This window comes from Labrus bergylta, chromosome 11 (genome assembly GCF_963930695.1).
Source record: "Labrus bergylta chromosome 11, fLabBer1.1, whole genome shotgun sequence".
Lineage (NCBI taxonomy): Eukaryota > Metazoa > Chordata > Actinopteri > Labriformes > Labridae > Labrus > Labrus bergylta.
In genome coordinates, this window is record NC_089205.1 from 11,872,510 (window position 1) to 11,891,205 (window position 18,696).

At 39.9% G+C, this 18,696-nt stretch overlaps 1 protein-coding gene across 1 annotated transcript in view; it reads right to left on the reverse strand.

Annotated features, from left to right (window-relative positions):
• Positions 1–1,157: 1,157 nt before the first annotated feature.
• si (sucrase-isomaltase) overlaps positions 1,158–18,696 on the reverse strand; it is a 68,331-nt gene continuing 50,792 nt past the window's right edge. The window contains exons 41-48 of the mRNA XM_020643369.3: positions 14,322–14,470; positions 13,468–13,552; positions 13,233–13,289; positions 11,684–11,808; positions 11,238–11,326; positions 8,516–8,565; positions 5,493–5,663; positions 1,158–1,581 (exon numbers count right to left, since the gene is read on the reverse strand). Of these exons, the coding sequence (XP_020499025.2) occupies positions 1,504–1,581; positions 5,493–5,663; positions 8,516–8,565; positions 11,238–11,326; positions 11,684–11,808; positions 13,233–13,289; positions 13,468–13,552; positions 14,322–14,470 (804 nt within the window). The 3' untranslated portion in view covers positions 1,158–1,503. The remainder of the gene's footprint in view (positions 1,582–5,492; positions 5,664–8,515; positions 8,566–11,237; positions 11,327–11,683; positions 11,809–13,232; positions 13,290–13,467; positions 13,553–14,321; positions 14,471–18,696) is intronic.

Genomic DNA, 18,696 nt, shown 5'->3' on the forward strand with positions numbered 1-18,696 from the left:
CCTGCCGCAGGTGAGAGCTATTATTAGTGTCTAGTCTCTGGCTCGGCTACACACTCGCAAATACATGCACTCAAACATGCATGCATATGTGCAGCTTTAGGATCACTGAGAGCAGTGGCACTAACTGTGCTTTTAAACTGCACTTAATAATTCCACTTAGGTCTTTGTCACTGTGCTGGGGACTTGTGTGACTGAAGGGAATCTATCAAAGCATCATGTGTCTCTTAAATCAAAGCATTCCCAATGATCAAAAGTACATTTCCGGAGATGCTGCATGCGGTTCCTTCCACTGGTCATTAGTTTTGGCTGTTTGTTATTTTATTCAGGACACCTGTTCACTCTGTGCACAGCAGTTGGTTTCCCACTGATGCCTCTGTGCGATGGAATAAAAAGGCCAGAACAATCTCATAAAATGTCTCACTCTGCAGGTAATGTGTTGCAGACACAAATTAGGTTAACAATTCTTCCCTCTCCTATTAAATGGATTGTGGAGCAATGACTTGAAATCTGAAATAGTAAAGTCAACTAGCATGTATTTAAATGTGCGCTACAAAATAAAGTGCAATATGAAAGCCACAATTATAAAATTCTCTCAAAAAAAATGTAAATTTAAAGGTGAATTAAAACATGGACATTAGTTTATTTCTTGCTGATGAAACTAACATCTGTTTGTTACTTACTTCCAAAGCCTGTGTGATTCTACGCTGTAAAATGTCCAACAGATGTTTTAAACCAACGTTTACATTCACTGGTCTTCATCGAAAGTCATTTTGTGTAACTTTAAGGTGTCAGATGAGGAAAGTCAGAATGGGTCGACGAAGGGAGGGTCTTGAAAAGCCTGGTTCAAGATGAAGCTTAACTTGGTAGCAATCTCTTCTCCTCTGCCCTTGCTGGTGAGTGTGGCGCTCAGTTGGTCGTCTCGCAACCCGAAGTTAGGGGATCCAACTCCAGCGTTTGCAGCCACTTGTCCAATGTGTCATTGGGCAAGACACTTAACCCCAAGTTACTTCCCGCTGCTTCGACAGTGTACAGTATAAATGTGTTTGAATGTGTATGAATGAGATGAGATCATTCTGAAGGTCACTTTACATAGCAGCCCCTGCCATCAGTGTGTGAATGGGAATAAAGTTATTTGAAATAAAGAGACCAAAAAAAGATTTAAGAAAAAAATCAAGCTCTTTAATAATTCATAATTTTATACTGTTGTTATTCCAACAAACATAAAACAGTCCAATTAGTTATCCAAAACAGAAAATATAATTGAGTACTCATCTGAATGAAATGTTACATCAGGTTAATTTGCAAAGTGATGTGTAAAGATAAACTGCTTGTATTAGGCTGTGATATACAACCAAAAATAAAAGAAACAACAACATGCAGCTATAGGCTCATCTTTTGAAGTTACAAATAAATCAGTTCATTATTTTTACATCATCATTTTTTTTTAAACAGATTACTATGTACAGGTATGATAATTATTCACCAGGAAAACTACTCATTTGATCAGTCACTGGTGCTCCACACCATGGAAAAGGGTTCATGCACACGGACATACTTTGTAGTAGCATCCACAATCAGCTCCTACGGACACAAGAAGAATACATGTCGACAGTGTTTCCGTCATAGTCCACAAAGTTCCACACATATAGGTTTAACATTTATACATGGAGACTGACACTGATTTGAGCTGTCTATACGGGCCTCAAATACAAGATTCAGATTCGGACTTTATTAATCCCAGAAGGACAATTTAGTTTCATAGCCTACCGAGGCAATAAAAGAAGAATGTGCAACATTTGACACATAAATATAGCAGACAGGAAGTATATCATCTGTAAATATCTCTCTAAGTCATGACTGTGACCATGAGTGAGACACGCGGGTCCCGCTGTAGTCTGAGTGGATTTACATCGTGTTTACCACAAAGCCATTTAAGTGAGGGACAAGAGAACAAAAGAATAACATACTGTGCTCACTGCTTATTTGAATGTCCAGTAAGCGTTTTTTAGATCATGGTCATTCCGCATAAATTTACATGCAATGTGAAGCTACTAGCAAACTTAAGAGCGCTACCATAAGCCTGCTAACACGAAAATGCAGCTCGAGACGAGGACAATTTTGTCCGTTGCTTGCACTTAGCGCTTAATTACGAGGGTTCCAATTTGATACCACCTTTGTGCAAACGCAAGGGGAAAGAGGTTTAAGGTGTGTCGCTGTAGGAGAGCAGCGACACACCTCCAACCTCTGATTGAAAGGATTCAGTGCGGTGGAGTTGTCACCAAGCAGCAGTTTGTTTTGGTTTCATGCTGGTGCTCAAGGGTGACACCTAATGGATCAAAAAGTCGCACATTCTTGCTTTAAAAGGAAACGAACACAGTCACAGCAGCATTCTGAAAATGACATTCACATGCCAGTAACCACAGATCAATGACAAACTGAGAGACCAGATTTTACGTTTTTTAAATAAATAATGCATAAATACAATGGCAGAAATGTATTCAGTAAATTGAATCATCAATAAAAAAAAAAACCTTACAGGTTGCTTAATGATCTGACCATAACCAATTAGAGTTAAAGTTGTTCAGCATTCAACAGCCTGATAGCGGATGTTTAAAAAGAGTCCCTGTATCTGTTGGTTCTCCTTTGAAGGGCACGATAGTTGCAAGTAATTGCAAAATGCCAAGTCCAAATGATCAATGGATGTGGGTGTGAGTGTGGATAACAGCCTATTTTCTGCATATGCAGGTCTGCTATTTGTTTATTTGTTAGGAGCCGTACCCTGGAGCTCAGCTATTCCTCCTAGTGTCCACATGTTATAATTCTTGCAATGCTTGTACCTAACTTCTCCCCTTGTATAAACCTAAAGGATGGTAAGGATGTACAGATATTGCCCTGTGTTTTGTAACTTCCTTCAAAAGTCATGTCTTCTAAATATGAGAGACGTGAAAACGTACCGAACCTTCCCCTCGGCTATTTTATGTTCCTTGAATCCAATTTAAAAGGGACTAATCCCATTTCTCTCCTGCCATATAAACAGTATGGGTCCCTGGTAAAGTTAAACAAGTCTGCGCTTATCCATGTGATGAGATATTGTACATGACAGCATGAAGAGGCCTATATAGGTTCAGAATAAAACATCTTGTGCTGTACTCGAACAGAAATAGCTCTCCTACCTCACTGTATTTAAATGACACAGCACCAGCTGCTCACTGCTCCTTTCAAGTTGTTACCCTATCAGACAATACTTAAGGAGATGAATGGATTGTCTCACACTGAAACACCACTTATTACCATGCCCGCACTGTGTCATCCCCTCGTTCTCCTTCTCTATGCCCTTCTTCCCTCCCTCCCGCCCATCTTTCATTCTCCCTGTTTATCTCTTTCACCTCTCTTTTCCTCTCTCCATCTGTTTTCTGTGTCCTTCCTTCCCTCCTTTCTAAAGATGGACTGCATGTCTTTCTCTGTCTTTTCATTATTCTCTGGCCAATGCCCAACACAGATACTCTCAAAATACCCCCCAACCCCCCTTTATTCTGACATTCTTCATCTGCAATTCTTACCGTCTCTGCTAGCTTCTCTCTGTCTGTCTTCTCCAAGAGCAGTATAAATCAAAAGCTTCTGGGCTTTTTTTTCCCCACCTACGATTATTTATGGAGCTGCTGCCGCAATCATTTTCATGCTCCCGATAAGTGCGCTGAGTACAGTACACAACCTAGACAGGAATATTTTATCACAGACCAAATGAGAAAAGAGAACACATGCTATCTTCTTAAACTTGGCCCTTTATTCTAGTTTACACTTGTTGTAGCAAACGTGTGTAGCACCCATCCACCGTATCAAACAAATAGAAAGTCCAAAACTGTAAGATAGCTCACTCCAGCCCCCCCCCCCCCCCCCCCCCCCCCCACCCACCCCAATCCTGGTGTGACCTAAACTTGAATACTTCCTGATTACTTTTAACCTTGTTAAGATTTTTAAAGCTATCTCTCTCTGTGACCTCACAAAAAATGTCTTTCAGCTGTCTGACCTCAGCTGAAGTCCTGTTTTGCTTGGCATCCACCCGACTGAAGACTGAAATGTCCTTGTGCATTGCAATGACTTCTCTGTTGTAGCAAAATGTATGTGGTTGACCTTGACTCTCTTGAGGACACTAGGGAGGAGATTTGTACATAAATGCAAACGGCATTTCCTGGTGCTTGGGAACTTGGGAGGCATTTTAGACTAATGTATCATCATGGATCAAGTGCTATAAAAGGCCACATGGTGTAGCCTTGTGTACACAATCCCAACCCCCCCCCCGTTTAACCATTGGAGGAGATGATTGAGAGCGAGCAACAGGAAAGTGACGATCATTTTACACGAGCAGCTTTCAAACCGCTGTCCTGAGTGGAGTCTTTATTACAAAACAACCCTGTCAGGGGGATGCAGAGTTGATTACAGCTATTAGAGTGTGGCACAGCAGGGGTTCGGTTGTGAACCTGATGGTACTTTTTTTTCTTCTTCATATCAAAGTGACAGTTTTTGACTGGCAGGGAAGTGCTCCATCAACCTGAATGCTGTGTTGTGCTAATGAAATATGTGCATGCAGCGATGAATGAGGCTCACTGAGCTATGTTATGAATGTGTGAAGTGAACTGTTATATGCAATGACAGTGATCGTATGCATGTGAGACACTGATTAATCTGTTTTTCATGTTACCAAAACAAAAATGTAGTGTATGATGGGATGCAGCATGTATACACATCAGATAAGACTGTCCAGTTTTTTTTTACCAGGACATGCCTTAGCCTATTAATTTATAGTATAAATGATCGGTGAGTGGGATGCCGGTAGCATAAGGGTTAGTGCGTGTGCCCCATGTACAGAGGAAGTTGTCCACTTGCCCAGGTTTCAAATCCAACCTGTGGCTCCTTTCCCGCATGTTGTTCCCCACTCTCTCTCTCCCTGATTTCTGACTCTATCCACCGTCCTATCTGTATAATAAATACATTATATGTCTATCTGTACCTATCTATACAATGAAGGCACAAAAAGACCCCCCCAAAAAAATTTAAAAAAATGTAATACATTACAGAAAAGTTGTTGTGGATACTAATGTCTATGAATCTAAAGTTTTCTTGTATTTGTGTCAGCTGCTTTGAAGATAAAGCATGATGTAGTTGGTTTAATTTTAAGTAAAATATAATACATGAATACGCACATTCCTTCAGTATACTAAACACCATCAGTCAGAGTGTGGCATTTCATTTACGTTAAGAACTTTTGCTTTCATGGACCATTTCCTGCAGAGACCATTAAAAACATGATTCTATCCCTGTTAGAAACTGTAATGTAAGATAAGACGGACAGGACTATTTTATGCTATCATGGATCAAATGTTTACTACACGGCATGTCATTAAACATTGACAAAATAAAAAGAAGATATCTTCAAATCCATGACACAAATGGACTATGCATGACTGAATGGTGACATCAAAAACTCATCTCACCTGAGTGTCGAGGTTTTGTGTTGGGGTCAGCAAATGCACAGCTCCGTCCCCATCTGTGAGTTCCACCTTTGTGATGTTAGCAGTGCCTGCTCCCCACACCTTCACCACGCCCAGGGTCAGCTGGTCACCAACAGCCAGGCCACTGTTTTCAATCTTATTGCTTAGTTTGTTCTGGGAGAGAAAAAGCAATGCAGAGGGGAGGGTGACGCAAACAGATGGAGCGGGATGTATGAAATAAAGAACAATTTATGGTTCATTTTCTCAATTTCTTACTGTGTAAAATCAAAAGACAGTCATCTGCAGAGAAACACACATACTGATTGTGTGTGTGTGTGTGTATAACACGCTCACACAATCATGTACACATTTGAGTTCCTTGATCATCAATTTATTTAAGTTAAACTGAGGAAGACAAAAATGTTCACACTATGTGGGACTGGCCTTTCCCTAAACGTCCAACTCTTATAGACATACACACACACACACACACACACACACATGCACGCGCACACACACACACACACACACACACACACACACACACACACACACACACACACACACACACACACACACAATTCAGATAGCTATCCAAAATGGCATACGATCTGCTAATCTGCCAGGCAGCACTAGCCTCATTGCCCAACTTATCCTCATCTTCTCACATCTGTCTGTTCAAACATACACCCACTCAAACGTGTGTGCACAAAGACACACACACACACAGCGACACACTTAGACTCTCGTTCTCACTCTCTCCCCCTTTGGCTGTCAGATAGTGTGCCTGTTTTATAGCTGTGTGAAATTGCTTTGGAATGAGCCTGATGGTAGGCAGAGGACAGCCACAGATGTTTGGCCATGCTAGCATTTAGTGGGTTTGTGTGTTCTTTGGATGTGTGCATGTACATATGTGTATGTGTGTTTGTTTGAAAGGATGCTCAATAATGTGTGACTTTGTGTTTTATTGTGGGCTTTTACTCGCCTAAAAAGCATATAGGGCTGGGCTTAGTCCCATTAGTGCCAGTGATTAGAGTGCCTGTCATGTCCGACTCAAAATGTGATCAAACTATGGTGTGCTACAAACTCACTTGGAAATTAGCCAGAAGATTCAGGCACATTACATTAAGGGTTCCTTTTTTATTTAAACAATGTCAGCAGCGGAATAAGGGAGCATTTTATATAGGGTTTTATATATTTTAATTTGAATCTAATATCAATACAGCCCTTCATATTGAGTGACTTGTTGTCCAAATTGTCTAAATTCAAACCTAATATCTGCTGTTCAGAACACATTCAATACTGAATAATAGGGAATTATTAACGGTGACATTAAATCTACAGAGGGGTCTCTTAGTCATCCTTAAGTGTTTGCATTCATCTTAATAAAAGTTGTACTTTAATTTACTTTTAAAACCAAAGATAATGTTGTTTTGTGTGTTATTTTGCAATCTGTGTTTGTGCTCTCAGAATGAAAGCTACACAATCGCTTATTTTGTGCTTGTGTTTGAGACAAGAGCTTGTCAGTGTAGACAGCAAATTAAGTGCAATTGTGTGCCAAAACAAGCACCAGAAATGCACTCTGATCTGCATAAACACAACCACAGCTGCTCCACTCCAGTCACCTCGATGCGAGAGTGTTCTTTTGGAACGAGAGAAACACTAAACAGGTGTGTGCACAACAAAAGCGCCACACCTGGCGGTTATGACATTGTGACTTCATTAGGGATCTTTGCTTGGCGATGGTATTAAACAAAAGGATTTCTACTTTTACAACTGGATAATTTGATTGTCAGTATAAAATTCTACATAAGGACTTGGCAACATGTAACATAATGTATCTGCTTTGTTACATAGCTGCTTAAATACTTGTGTCATCACGATATGCACATGACTGCTGAATTGTACATCAAAAGAAATGGAGAATACAGGACGATAATGTTCAAAATCCTCTCCACATCACCTTTTTTGTTGCCTTTAGAGCTGCAGAAGTGTAACTGTTAAAGGTCACATATTATGCAAAATTCACATTATCATGTTTTTCTAACACTAAAACCCTTTACACACATATGGACATCTCCTGAAAAACTCAGGAGATTAGGCTACTCGGAGGGGCTTTAGGCTATATGTGAACGCAAACGGCTAGGTCGGGAGAATCTCCGGAGCGGTTCTCCTGTAATTATCTAGATATTATCCAAAGTGCATATGTGAAAACGGCTTACTATTTGTCCCTAGTTTGTCTATAAACCCCCCAATTATAAGAAAAGTCCATCTTCTCCATCTTTTGCCTGTTTCACTTTTCAGAAAATGTGTTCTCAAACTCGCCGTTTGGAGATTTTCCCTTCATGACATAACAAAGGGCAGTAACCCCTCCCCCAGGTGGAGGACACTCCCACAGCTAGGTGTTTGTTCTACCCTCTGAGTCTGCCTTCTCACTATTAACAATAGGGCATGGAGAAAGAAAGCCTAAGGCACATGCACCTCCAGAGAGGGGCGTGGTCGGAAACAGCTCATTTGCATTTAAAGCTACAGACACAGAAACAGCCTGTTCTGAGCAGGGCTGAAATAGAGGGGTTTAAAGGTGTGCTAAAATACTTCCAAGACATGTTTTGAGGAGCTCTGAGACTTATTTAAACTGGTTGAAAAGGAGGATAGTATGTGACCTTTAAAGTCTTTGTATATGGTAGTTAGAACTTTCTGAAACTAGAGCTACTTGTAACAGTGATGTTCCTTTATTGTTGGGAAAAAACCCCAACTAATATTACTTTGCTAACAACATCATGAATGCAGTTTTTAAACTGAAAATTTTGTCAGAAGGAGAAACCGTTGAAGTTCTTATTTTTTCTAACTAACTCACAGTCAGACATAATCGTTGTGCTAATAGTTTGAAACGGTTAGCTTTTCAATCCTGCTAAGTACAATCCATGATAATGAAATGGCCTCATTCTCCAGTTGTACTGCATTAATAACAATAATGGTGGGAAAGACAGAATGAGACAAGACATGCAGTTAGCCCTTGAACTTACATGTGCTGCTGTAAAGGTGGTCAGCAGGTAGTGTTTATGCTCAATTGTGCCTGAGGAGAGAAAATAACAGTAAATTACATACAGGGTGAGCGGAAGTGAGTTAGGAAGCTTGCATTATTGAGTGAAAGAAACACTGGATATTTGCATGAATAAACAACAAAAACTGTCTCATGAGTAACTGCTAGACTCCCCCCATACTTTGACTGATCACACAGCATAACCTTGCCTTATCAGCTGTCTCGTAAATGAGCGAATAATAAAATCAGGGGAGTTTGGGCACAGGACTGGTTAAAACGAATGAAGTTGAATGAATGAGAGGATAACTGATGAATGAGTGACTAATGCACAGTCTGACTGACAGCAAAGTGAAACCCTCTGAAGTGAAACTCAAACATGCAGGAACAGCAGATAATGCAGGTGAGCAGGAGAGGCAAAGCAAACAAGAAAGACACAGCGAGGCTCGGCTGCAGACAGGCAGGGAGACGCAGACGGGAGAAGCGAGCGAGCAGATAAAAGAGGAGTGATGGAGAGCGTATCTCCAGGCAGCGACACGGAGAATTACTGTAATACTTTCTGTCACTCCCCTTCTCTGTCATCCCTCGTTCTCTCTCTATCTCTCCTTTCCTCTCTTTGTCCCAACACAAACACGCCTTTCATAGAGGATTGCATCTCTCTCAGAGGCACTTCAGAGGCCGATTCTGTTCATATCTCAGTGCGTGAGAGAGGCAGAGGGAGGGAGAGGGAGGGCGAGCGAGTGAGACAGTGGAGAAGGAGCTTTGATGTAGTTTTCTGTGTCTGTCTGATAAAATCAATGAAGAATTTCATATTCAGTGGAAATAACTATGTGCTTTCTCTGAATGTACATACGTTTAGGACATACTGGGATACTAATAATTCATATGGATCTTAATTTCCTAAATTAAAATATCTCTACGGTAAATAAATGCAGATTCTGATGGATGGTTGATAGAAACACCAAGTATGATGGTGTCTTCTGTAAATAACAAAATTAAGACTCTATGTTTAATCATTTTCATCTGCATGCCAATATATGCACCAAAAGTTGGCAAAATGTGTGACCTTAAAGAGTTAAAAATAATTTATCAATGGACTATTGCAGGGGCGTCATACATATGTGTGGGTGTCTTTTATACTCTTAGATGCTGTTTAGGTTCAAATCAAGTTGTTCATGGAAATTAAAGAACTACTCCATGATCTGTGGTTTATTTAAAGCAGTGGTTCTCAACCAATTGAGCCTCAGTACCCACCAACTACTCCTTTTAAATTGCGACCTAAATTTATTGTATTTTTCAATCAATCAGATTTATTTTAATAAAAATTGTGCAGTTAGGACCTCAGACGTAAGCGTGACAGAACAAAGAACCTCAATGAAACAAACTTGTTTAAAAAAGTGTTTCATAGACTTTTTGACAGCATTTTCCTCCCGGCACAGAATCGTGACCCGCTGAAAATGACTGTGACCCACTTTTGGGTCCCGACCCACCAGTTGAGAACCACTGGTTTCAAGTTTGTTAGCGTCTTAGCTTCTTTGTTTTCCATTCTGAGATTTTTTAGGGAGGTTCTTCTTTTTTGATTTTCAAATGAACAAAAAAAATCTACAGCTAAGCTAGCAGCTTTGTTAGGCTGTACTGTCACAGATCTTCAGGCACCTTTCTCTTCTAAACCTCAAAGATGCATTGAGGTGTATGTGTAGCGCGCTAGCATGCTCTTATGAATTTTGTATGCTATTATTTGCGATAAGCAAATCACATCTGTTATTAGTGAAAGTGACATTGGTTTTAGGAGGGATTTTCATAAACCCAAATGCTGAACACATTTTTAAAGAAAGAATTTGCTCTGACTCTAAGTCAAGACTGTCGACAATGAGTAAGAAGTGTGAGTCCCGCTGGCTGTGTTGTTGTCGGAGCCGTGTTTACATGGAGGGGACGACTAGCTCCTCCCCTTGCGTATAAAAGCTGTTTGAGTCTAGGGCTACAGAAAAAAAGAATGACATACTCACTTATTTGAATGTCACGTAATCATTTTTAGATCATTCTGTGTAAATTTACATGCAGTGCAAAGCTACATGCTAATTAAAGTGTGCTGTCATTAGCCCGCTAACAAAACAACTTGGTCCACGGGCAATTACAGCTTGAGCCAAGGACAATGTTGTCCACCGCTTGCGCTTGAATACTTCATATGAAAGCAAGGGGAGGAGGGTTGTGGAGGTGTGTGACTGGAGGAGGGTGGAGGCTTATGGCAAACATCTACTGGATCAAATGTCCCACATTCTTCCTTTAAAAAAGACCTAACGATGCACTCGATGTAAAGCTTGGGGTTTATCTTAAATAATTGTATGTGGAAACATAATTGCCATCATTCAAATATTGGTTTTGATTGCTGAGATTAGAAAGTGGTTCACCAACAGACCAGACAGTTTAACATTGCAAGGCTAGCAAGGCTAACTATGCTATCTACCATCAATGGTTTTCATGGAGAAATAAACCTATACCAGCTAACAGATATTTCCTAGACTATAGCTCTTCCAACAAATTGTGAATTTCATGTAATAATCAGTGCCTAAGAACACATGTTAAAACATGAATTTTCTTAACATTCCATGAAGAACCTTCATTTTGGTGTGTGTGTGTGTGTGTGTGTGTGTGTGTGTGTGTGTGTGTGTGTGTGTGTGTTTTGGATGTTCATATGACCCTACACTTACCTATTCCTTCCCCATCGTCCCAGAAGAGCGATCCTTGAGCAGTTCCACTGTCGCTCAGGGCGACGATCAGTCCTAGAGGATTCCTCCGACTGAAACAGGAGGGGTAAAGAGGGTTATAGCAGATTGCTAAAGGACAACATCTATTTATACCCGCTGCTGAGGACAAATACATTAACATTCCTGCTGGGAGCATCCACCTGATCTCACTGCTACAGGAACACTCATCACCCTCTAACTGTCTTTCTCTCTCATTCTCACTTTGTCTTTCTTTAACACCCACACACTTACAACCATAGGTGACGTTCGTTTGGATTGGAGTTGGTGACACATGGCAACCTACCTCTGCTGAAGCTTTGAGGCACAAAAGGCAGACAACACAAACTTAAAAACACAGGATTAAGTCCTGTGGCTGTTAGGATTTGTCAGTCAAATGTGTGTACACTTACCTGTGAAGTGTATTTTTTATTCCTTTCTGGCAGGGTATAATGTATCCCCCTCTGATATGAAGGTTAATATGATCCAAAGGTGTGGGCATCCTGACCACTTGACCCCGCACTCCCACATATTTGCCCTGATGAAAGCAAAGATAATTAAGACAGGATAGCAATAATACTGGGTCATTTGACTTTGACTCTTTTCATTCAACAATTCCTTTGTGAGATATTGGCATTCTAAGGTGGTAAATCACAAAGCACGCAGTAAAAAAATGTGACATAAAGGCTGCGTCTGAGTCATTTCAGTGATTTATTACACACCCAAAGAGTTCTTTGCAAACTTCTTTTTTTTAAATCCAGTATTTTCCGCTCTGCTCTTGGACCTTCCTCGAACAGCTTGCACCTTTTTGTGTGCTGAAGAGACAAGTTAAATGGAGGTAACCACTCCTCTCAACCTTCCCTTGCCAACATTTATACTGTTGTGTCTTGTGTTTTGTTTGGCTTTATGATGCTGTCAGACAGATGGGGAGTCCCTTAGCTAGAAAGAGATAAAGCAGTTGGATGGTTGTTTTTGTTAGCGGGACACCTTCTGCAGTTGTGGAGCTTTAGGTCATTATTACTGATGCCAAAAACGTTGTTAAAAAATGTTGTTAATATTTTTATTTCAGTCCTTGTTGTAGTTTTGGTTTTATCATCTAAAGCCTGCCTGCAATTATTTTTATTAGAATAAATCCCCAACATAAAGCATATCTTAGCTAATCTAATTCAGTGCTTTGAATCATCAAAAATAATGCACTTAATGAAGCTTTTTATTGACTACAAACAATGTCTATGAATGTTTGAAACAAGAGTCACCCCCCGGCATTGAAAAATAAAGTCAATTTGAAAGTAAAAAAACTGCATTTCCTCAAGTGTCCACTTGAGGCTGGCTCCAAAGGCCATGGATTCCCTATTTAACCCCATGTTAGAATGCCAATTTTCATGGTAAAAATAACCATGTATACAGCCTGATACACAGAACTTTAAAAGTCTCAATAGATATTTACTTGATTGGTAAAAAAAAAATGACCAGTTGGATTTTTGTTTTATTTCCAATATGGCCACCGCCATTGTTGTGCTTTAAAACTACTGTCACTGACATACATCCATGTTTTATACGATATATGTTTCTATCAGCAAGTCTAATTATGTTACTCTTTCAATAATATGAAACTGTATGACTCTTATTGCTTTTGGGTTGAATGTGTAGGAACAATGCCATTTTGTTTGATACATATCTGACTGAAACAAGTTATCCTGAGAGAAAACAATAATATTCACTTAAGATAAGTTATACTGCATTAAAAAAAAAGATTGATTTTTTTTATTAACTATTATTCTTTAAGAGATTTTAACAATATCAAAACAAGTTATTTTACAATCCCTTAATTTGTTTTTTATATCCAACCTGTTAACGTATGTCATGAATTTTGTTGCTGAAACAAATAACTAAGAACATAGGAGCATTTGTGAGGCACTTTTGTTTCCAGGTGTTCTTTGATGGTTATGGACATGGACTCACCGTGTAGTAGTCATACCAGCGTGCATCAGGAACATAGCCATCCACATGTCTGGCTCCCTGTTGATTACAAAGTCAGTCATCAAAAATGAAAAAGTCAAATTAATGACATGAAGAAAAAAAGGGACGATGAAATGGATTCATAACTATCCTTGAACTTACTGCCAGTTGCATCTGTGACATGTTTAGAATGATAGCGTTAAGAGGTAAAATGAAATGTGTGTGTGCGTGTGTTTACCTGGTCGAGGGCAGGAGAGATAAGCAGGGCAGGTCCCCACAGGAACTGCTTGTAGATATCCCATGTGGTTTTATCCTTCACAAACCTACAACACATCAGGACAGACACCGTTAAGTCTAATTGAAAATGTGTTACTGACACTGACACCCTCTCCTGTGTCCTCAGCATAGACGACAATTCAAGTAGTCATTGAGAATTCAGTGGTTTGAAGATGCAGCCACACTCACCCTGCCAGCTACTTAAATACCATCTGTGACTTTATAAGACTCTCAATGAATAAATATGTCTTCTTTTGCATTCAGTGGCACATATTTATACCTTGGAGCTGCCAAGTTTAGCCAAAGTAATCTGTGGTTGGCCTCCAGTCTCGGGAGACAAGTGCCTTGCCCAAGGGCTTTTTTTTTTTCTTTGTAATGCAGCAGCTATGCCAGGGTAGACATTTCTAATTTTCCATTGCTTGTGAAATAATTCAAAATGAGCAAATAAATGTTTTCTCACATTAAACCGCTAACAGCTGTTGCTAAAAAGGGCTGCTTTAATGGTAACATTTTGACAACTTGCTGGAAATGAGTTGGGTATTTAAAGAGAGATGCTGCAAATGTGCTGATGCAATTAAATGAAAGCGATACCTATTTGTTTTGTTTTTTTAAGTCTAGAAGCCTCCACATGAGATTTTCTGCATACTAATGAGAATTAATGTAGTATAAAATCAGTGTATCCCTCCAGGAAATCAAAAGGAAAAAAAAATAGTCTGGTAATAGATAAATTATTTGATTAAATGATTATATATAAAGCTTGGAACATGATGTTAGGATAAAAGATAAGCCATGTGTGTGTTCCGTGTGTGTCTTTACTCGTGCAGGAGTGGTCTGACTACTGTGTTTCCCTTGGTGTGAGCCTCAAACATCAGTGTGTAGAGGTAAGGCAGCAGGTTGTAACGGATTTCCAGCACTTTCTTGGACGCCATTGCGAAGGTGGTACCCCAAGCAACAGGATCTTGTCTCTGATGGGAAAGAATATGGGAGAAATTATAATGTTAATGCCAAAAACATTTGTTTTATTTAAAGGCTTGAATAGCAACTGTTGTCCACATATTTTAGTCATTAAGTTACGTTTCATTTTGGCTCAAACTAGTTGGTTAAAGGACTGTCTCTTGTGGGTTTCTAATGGCTCCAGGTTAGTCCAGGGTTTACATTTGCACTAAATTACACCATAAAGTTCATATAACAATAGTGTGCTAAAAGACAGAGGCTCAAGCTGCTTGTCTGAAAAAAATAAGCATCCTCAGAAGTTAAATGTAAGACAAAGTGACAGTATCATTCTTGAACTGTAATGTGGCGGCTGAGGCTCAGTTGGTGGAGTCAGTCGTCTCTCAACCAGAAGGTCGGGTGTTCAATCCCCAGCTCCTGCAGCCACATGTCCAATCTGTACTTGGGCAAGACACTTAACCCCCAAATGCTCCCACTGCTTCATTGGTTAAGTGTGAATGTGTATCAATGGGATAGCTTACTTCAGATAGTCACTTTACATAGCAGCCTCTGCCTTCAGTGTGTGGTGTAAAAGCGCTTTGAGTAGTGAGAAGCCAAAAGCACGATTTACCATGTAACGTAGGGCTGAGTTGTAATTGCTTCATGTGTCACAAAAAAAAACATATCACTCTGTAATTGAGTTCTAACAGAACCTAATTCATCATACATAGATAGATGACTTTTTAAAATTGGTAAAATGATTGATATGAGTGGCCTGAGTTGGTCGTGTAAACTTCTCCAAATACAATTTAGAGCACACTAAAGTTATCCTTAACTCTCTGTGAACTGTGCTTACAGCTACAGATGCACTTTACCTATTAGGTCATTTATTTTTGAAAGGCTAAGAATCTGGTCTTTGCTATAAGCAAAATATCAATTTGCCATGGAAAGGTTAAGTGCACTTGTTACAAATTTTAAATTACAAATGTTTCATGTATTTATTTTTTTCTTCATATCAGTAAGGGTTTTGAGCAATATTCCCTGAATTATTCATCTGAACAGGTTATCCTCTATCCTAGTAGATAGGTTGCTTGGAATTGTTTGAGGGGATGCGGAACTAAAAAGCCCAAATTCATGAACTGTATCCACGGGCTGGGATGGCTTACACGTAGGAAGAGACAAGTGTGTAGTGTTTGAGTGAACAGATTCACTGTTTCAGAAGATATACATTTCAAAAGCCCTGTCTATGGTTCATTTCCCTCCTCTACAAGTTCAGAGAATTTCAGACATGCGAGGAAGAAGTCAGTCGAGTATGAATGCATTACGTTTAGACCTGTCTGTGAATAAATGTACATTTGCACACAGCTGCATTTTTCTTATCTTGGCAGCGTGTCTGCGCTGTTGACTCTTTCCTATCTGGATTTCAACAACATGCTGAAAATGAATAACTTTGAAACTGAGGACAGGCATGAAGACAAAAAGTGACAGCAACACTAGCTAGATTGTAGCATGCCAGAGGTATTCAAATGGCCCGTGTGCTGTATTTATACTGATGGATGATGCCATAAACTCCTCTTTCACACACTGTTCTGACATTAATTTTAATTAGCAAAAAGTGTTACATCCCTTTGAGGGACAGGGGCAGAAAAAGAGGACATGGTGTCCTGTCATTATCTAGATATGGGCCAATCTAAATGAATGAGCTCATTTTGTGAAACTGTGGAGAAAACAGCGATCAGTCTGGTCGTGTGCACGCACACAAACATCCACATAGGCACTGCGGATCATGAATATTTTCATTTGAAGCGTGTCATCACCATATACCCCTCCCTATGATGCTGAGTATGTGTGTGTGTGTGTGTGTGTGTATTTCGGGGTGTAGTGCATTTGCATATGATTGTGTGTTTATGTGGTTGTGTTTTGGGTAAACTTCTGCAGTACTGCAAGTCAATGAACCTCCTTTTTTTTGTGTTAATTTTTTAAAAGAGACCACGAGATATAATTAATGGAAACAGTCACAAAAACCAATGAAAGAAATGTTCTTCACAGCTGCAGCTGCACTTCAGTTTAACTGGGTCAGAATTGATCATAGTTATTAACTGTAGCCCAGTGGTTACTAAGTGCAGGCCTAACAGCACATGATTGAATACCGAACATTTCCATTATCTTATGACCTCAGGAGTTTACCAGATTATCATTTAATTTTCTGAGGAAATGTACAAGTTGTAATTATCTGAAAACCAAGGAGTTCTTCTGTCGTCCTCCCTTTTTTTTTTTTAGTTACCACTTCTTTCGCACCTTCACGGCTCACAATCAGATGTGTTCACCGTGAAGTAATTACCATGGTAAGTTGTGAAAGTTGATCGGAGTGTATGATATATAAAGAGAGTGGGAGTGAACGAATGAATCTCAATGAGTGAGTAAGAGCCTGCTTTACGCTCACATTGAGAGTAAGGACAGTTAATTTAAAGAACAAACACTTAATGGTGATGGCACACAGTTAAGGACCCAGTATCAGAAAGGTCCAGACACAATTTTGTGTTGGTTTTGTGAAGTGTTGCTGCTAAGTCATTGAGCAAGATTTATCTTGACTTCTAGTCTGATTCATTTGAAACATGTTTGGAAAAGGTATGTCATCAATCATTTGTGTCAATGTGTGCCGTATGCTGCACAAAGCACTTTTTACACTGCATGTCACACCTACCCTCACACTGATGGTAGAGGCTTCTTTGTAATGAAACAGGAGCTGGGGATCAAACCCCCAACCTTCCAGTTGAGAGACAATGTCTCTAGCATCTGAGCCACAACTGCCCCTTCATTGGACGACAACTGAAAATGTAATTTTTCCTGTCTGCCATAAATGGTTAATGCCATTTTTCATACATCTAAAAACTACTCAAATAATCAGCATTCTTCTTTTAGGCAGCTGTGGCTCAGTTGGTAGAGTCAGTTGTCTCTTCAGCTGGAAGGTGGGGGGTTCAATTTCCAGCTCCTTCAGCCACAAGTCCCATGTTCCTTTGGGCAAGACACTTAACCCTAAGTGGCTCCCGCTGCTCGTCAGCTGTGTATAAATGTGTATGCATGGGATTAGTTACTTCTGATGGCCACAAATAGAAACCTCTACCATCAGTGTGTGAATGGATGTGAATGGGTAGGTGTGACCTGTAGTGTAAAAGTGCTTTGAGTGGTCAGAAGACTAGAAAAGCGCTATACAAGCTCAAGTCCATTTACCATTTTCCATTCTGCCTTCTCCCCTAATTGTTTCATCTTGGAAATTTAAAACAATGTAATCTCTCATTATCACTTTTTTTTTTTTTTTATTCTGGAGGGTTTACATCTTTTAGCTTGGCTATATCATGGGAACTTTTGACTAAAGCATTTTGTAGCATCTTGTAAAATGTAAAACTCCCAACAGAATAATGTCCCCAAAACCAACTCTATACTTTTAAACATTCCTTCCAACAAATCTTGCATGACTTGACAGTTCTACCACTGTCTGTCAGGCCCTCCAGGTAGACTTTTCATCAGCGGAAAAACCGGAGGAGGGATTGATGAAGATGTGCGAATGGGGAGCGCTGAAGACTGAGAAGCAGACACAGAATCTATCTTGTGAATCCGCCTAATTTATTGGCACATTTACGGTGGCGAAAAAAGGCCTTGTGACACTCACTGATTGCAGTCAGATATGTATGTGCATGCACACTCGCACGCGCAGGCTTGCAGGAAAAACGAGGTTATCTGCCAGTGTCAGCCCTTCTCATCTTTTCCATCTTCTACTCGGGTTTTCTCTTCATTTATCCTTCTGAAATCTACTCCCTCGCCCGATCTCATAAACCTTTGAGCTTCTGTTTTGCATTGCAGGGCTAATATCATAAAACAGGAAATATGTTTGGATGAAAAATATGCTCCTTTGAGTGAGGAACAATATAAGTGAATAAGACTACTCTGCTGAACCAGCTTTTGGTGGAGGAAATATATTTTTGTTTAATTAATTTTGCACTGTTCAGATTTTAATGTAGACACTGCAGTATATTGCTGTGGCAGTGAAATTGTCTCAAGGTCAACACAGAGAGTTGTCTGAGGGCAAAGAGACACTAGGCGTGACGGCACTCTGGGAATGACTCTGCAAAAACTCTCCCCTTTTCTTTCTCTCTCTCTCTCTCTCTCTCTCTCTCTCTCTCCACTGTCTCTGACCTTGTGCACCTTCCATTCTAGTTCGGGGTGTTAATACTTTAGTGTCAAACGCCTTGTTAAGCAGACT